This window comes from Rhamphochromis longiceps, linkage group LG3, assembly GCF_057381845.1.
Source record: "Rhamphochromis longiceps isolate RC_006_pf linkage group LG3, R_longiceps_female_GT1.1, whole genome shotgun sequence".
NCBI lineage: Eukaryota > Metazoa > Chordata > Actinopteri > Cichliformes > Cichlidae > Rhamphochromis > Rhamphochromis longiceps.
In genome coordinates, this window is record NC_140559.1 from 9,468,766 (window position 1) to 9,473,039 (window position 4,274).

Below are 4,274 nucleotides of genomic sequence, written 5' to 3' on the forward strand. Positions count from 1 at the left end.
CCTCAGGTGTCGGTGTGTTGGTGGTTCTTTGTGTCTGGGGGTGGGCGTCCGGGTACACACCGGCTCACTCCTTGGCGGCCGCTTGTCGGGGCCTGGGGCCTGGGGCTCGCTCGGGCCCCTTTGGAGATGGGGTGCCCCCGGCCTCTCGGCCTGGGGCTCGGTCACTCAGGCACAGCTGGGGGCCGGCGGAGCTCACGGCGCGTCACTGCAACTCCCCCTGACTTCTGCTCCGCGGCTGCTGGGCGAGCCCTCATCTGGGACTCTCCTCAGCTCTTACTGGAACAGTGGCGCGGCTGCCCCTCTGTTGGTCTTCCATGGTCTCTTGTGTTCTGGGGGCCTCTGGATGTCTGGAGTTTTGATCTCCTCCATACCCGCTTCACACCCTGGAGGACGGGGCTGTGGCCCCCCCACACTCCCTAGCAGATCATTACATGGAGAAACCTTTGGAATGCAAGCATGCTGATCCACACAGGTATGCACACATGGGTATTCACAGACGCGGACTAAAGCTTTCTTGGCTGCTGCCTCAAAGCACACTGTGCGCTGTCTATCTTGCGTGCTGCACAATATCGTTTATTATTTAGTAAATATTGCCCAGATAGCAAGGAAACATTGAAACAATGTTGAGTCAATATCAGGCTGTGTCATTGAATCAACGTTGAAGTGTGACGTTGACCTAACGTCACTCTTGCACCCTTTTTTAACGTTGAAACAACGTCAGGTTTTGATGTTGAATCAATGTTGAAACCTGACGTTGATTCAATGTTATATTTTCTAATACTGCTGACATTGAAACAATGTCAGATTCTGATATTGAAACACTGTTGAGCTATGGTGTTGATTTTCCACCTCTTTCGCATATTTGCTTTTTATTAAAACAACAGTTAAATCATGACTGGAAATCTACCTTTCTTTATAGGTATTTTAACCAATACTAAACTACTGCATGTTTCCATCAATACTTCAACCACCTAAACACATAATTGTACTTATTCCTTAAATTGGACACCCTTTATAAAAAAAAACCCAAATGTCTCACAATGTATCATGTCAATATTAATATCCTAAAATAAGAAAGCATTGCATGTGATGTAAGAGAGAAAAAAAATAAACAAAAAAAGGTCAATAGGCATGTTTCGTTTGCTAAATACTTTATTAAAAGACAGTTTCCTATTTACGTTTATATGATTCACAGAAGTTTGTAATTTTTTGCATGATGTGCGTCCTGCACCACCCAAACGATCTGGGGCGTATCGGAGCCATTTCTGCACTGCTTGTGCAAAGACAAACTCGGACATAGAGTTTGCCCCTAACTGCTGCGTCAGGCTCCAATCAAGGCAAAGCGTCTCACCTATAGACACATTTTAAGAGATGGAATTAGCGTGTCTCATGTCTTAAATGTGTATGCAAGTGCTTGTGTGTTTAACCAACAGGCCGTTGTTATGTATTTAAATCACATCTGACAGCTATTACACTTTATAGTTACAAAGTGTACATAACCTTTATATACTTACCATTGCCTTATTTGCCTCTTGTGATTGAAGAGCTGGCTCTGCATTGTTTAGCTCCTCAATGTTGTGCAAGGGCAAATCCAGAGGCAGTACCCCAGCATCTACCGATTCATTGCAGCCGGTATTGCGGATGGCTCTGACCTCCTCACGGAGTTCGTTAACAGCTCTCGTCAGGTCTGACAGAAAAAGATAAATTTTTTTTAAGTATTTAAGAATACAGACAACTTATCAAAAGTTTCCTTGTGTCACACACAGATATGTACAAAGACACTAGACAGTATTTTATTACCTGGTATTTTCACTCGAGGGGCCTGGGGAAACCATTTCTTTGTGGGCTGCTCATCCTCTGAGTCACTATATGTGTACAGGGGATTTGGTCTAAAGAAAAAAAGTTGAAAACGGTCATAAGTAATTACAAATGTGCTTTTGGAATATTTTTTCCTAAAGTTACAGTTTGATTTATAACAATACACACAGGAAACGGAGATGTGCAAGAAGGTACAGTATACAAGGAATTTTTGAAGTGCACAAGTGTACACGGCTTTGCATTTATAAAAAGTTTACAAGCTTCCACTTTTTGGACTATATTATGTGGTGATATTGCAGTATGCAAGCACCACAGATATGTATAAAAGACAAGATCATAAATTCTTAGCAATCAAAGATATGTTTGTGAAATAAAAAAAGTTTTACTTGTGCTTTCTTTTATGACTGGTCTGAGTTTCAGCTTCGGACTGAAGGTCAGACGTATCACAGTGTTCACTTAGATATTTCTGAAGACTGCGTTCTGCTTCGTGAAATGTGTCTGGAAGTACAAACACAATGTATGGCCAGACATAAATTAGGACACGAAAAACTTGTTATTGTTACATTTATACAACACCAATCCAGATGATACCCACCATGGCTTATTAGAAGTCGGACTGGTGCATAGGTGAGCCATGTTGCACCAGGATGAACTCTCCTCTTTACTGCGTCGTGGATCCTGAATGTGTCTCACGGAGGATATGGAGGCCATGACAATTTCTCCCCATTTATCCATGATCTAGGGACTATTTCTGTACCACCAGTGCTAAACTGCACAATGCACCAGTCTTTGATTTTTATCTTTTTTTTAATTTGGAGTCCTTTTTTGCCCTGTCTAGCATAAACAGGAAACAGATAATTACAATATATTTCATAGTCACTACAAAACTTGATCTATTGATTGAACTAAATAATAAATAATAGCTTAAAATGTATATAGGCAACAATTACAAGCAAACCCGTATATGTAAGCATTTAAACACTGAAGATAATAAAATTAACAGTATTTTGTCTAAGTCTGCCATTGTAGGAATTCATGGCACCGAGACAAAAACTTGGCGCACAGTGTGGCGTCAAAATAGGCGCACACCTTTGACGCTGCGTTTTCTCCGTCTTCCTCGTCCACACGTAAATGCTAAATGCAGTTTACGTGTGGACAAAAGGTGCAAACGCAAGTTAGGTGAGTGTGCAGCGTAAAGTTAGGTGAGCGTGCAACGTAAAGTTTGAATTGAGTGCGAATCGAATCGGGTGCTCTCCAATCATTAAAAGTAACAAAGTCATTGAACACATTTATACAGTTACCTTTACGTTTATCAATCATATATCACAGATTTACAGTTTTTTTGTAGTACTATGCTAAAAAGCAACCACAGAGCGAAAGTCTGGGTCAAGCGCCGAGGCGACGGCAAGAACAAAGGAACCCTCGAAGCGTTAAAGCTAGCTTTGTAAGGGAATATAACGGAAAAGTATGAAACGAAAATGTTTTCTTTGTTGATAGACTTTGTTTGCAGTGCAATTTATTTGTTGCCGGATTGTAAGATGAAAGTAGACACAATTTCGGGCTCCCACATTTTATCCGAAACTTTACATTAACAAGTTTTTTTTTTTTACTGTTATCCAAATGCAACCGTGGAAATAACGAATAGAACAAAAGTCATTCATTCTTACCTTATACTAATCGTGGTGCAGGCCAGTGCAGTGCATGAACTGATGCCTTCTCCGGTCAATTCCGCTGAGAGTAAATCTAATGACCCGCTCTACTGTACAAGACAATGGTTACCTGGAGGGATGTACCAATGTGATAGGGGTGCTGCGGAATAGTCCAAGTGGTAGCAGCTTTAATTTCCCGCTCAACCATAAATCGATGGTTTTTCAACGTGATTGTTGTCACCTTGTCAACTATAAATAGATCAACAATCAACGATGACAGAACAACAGTGAATCAATGTTATTTCAATGTCAGTGTAAGGTTTCATCAGTATTTCAATGTTGTTTCAACATTGGTTTTGTGTTGACATTTCAATCCTGACGATTCTGATGGTTCAGATGGAAAATCAACATCTGTTCAATGTCTCCTTGCTATCTGGGTGATATCTATGACTAGCTAGTTTATTGTGATGGTGCTTTGTTTTCTCTATTATTATGTTGCTCTTTGTTGTTTGCTGTCTCCTCTGTTTGTTTTTTTTGTTTGTTTTTTTTTTTCTCCATACAGGTGACCCAGGAGTTCTTTTTTTTTTTCTCTCTCTTCCCCCCCCTTCTCACCGTCTCTTCTCCCCTTTGGTTTTCTTTCTTTCTCTCCCCCTCTTTCTCTCATTCATTCCCCCTGTCCTATTTATTAAAAAAAAAAAAAAAAATGACAAAGGATGAACTGAAGCTCTGCCATCACGTAATGTCGCATACTGCTGTTTCTGATGTCATTTAAAAAAAATAAATAATAATAATAATAATAATAATAAT

At 40.5% G+C, this 4,274-nt stretch overlaps 1 protein-coding gene across 1 annotated transcript; it reads right to left on the reverse strand.

The window, feature by feature from the left end:
* Positions 1-1,134: 1,134 nt before the first annotated feature.
* LOC146672834 (uncharacterized) lies at positions 1,135-3,675 on the reverse strand. The gene is made up of 6 exons (XM_085400906.1): positions 3,612-3,675; positions 2,414-2,506; positions 2,205-2,316; positions 1,801-1,889; positions 1,515-1,687; positions 1,135-1,351 (listed from the first exon to the last, which is right to left on the reverse strand). Exons 1-6 carry the CDS (start codon positions 3,673-3,675, stop codon positions 1,322-1,324), a joined length of 561 nt encoding a protein of 186 aa, XP_085257032.1. The 3' UTR covers positions 1,135-1,321.
* Positions 3,676-4,274: the final 599 nt, after the last annotated feature.

Bases quoted from the DNA above. Each gene is read 5' to 3' on its own strand.
- LOC146672834 (XM_085400906.1), bottom strand. From the start codon at position 3,675: ATGGTTGAGCGGGAAATTAAAGCTGCTACCACTTGGACTATTCCGCAG. The intron at 2,317-2,413 runs GTGGGTATCATC...TTGTACTTCCAG, and splicing joins CCGACTTCTAATAAGCCATG to ACACATTTCACGAAGCAGAA. The intron at 1,352-1,514 runs GTAAGTATATAA...ATGTGTCTATAG, and splicing joins AAGAGGCAAATAAGGCAATG to GTGAGACGCTTTGCCTTGAT.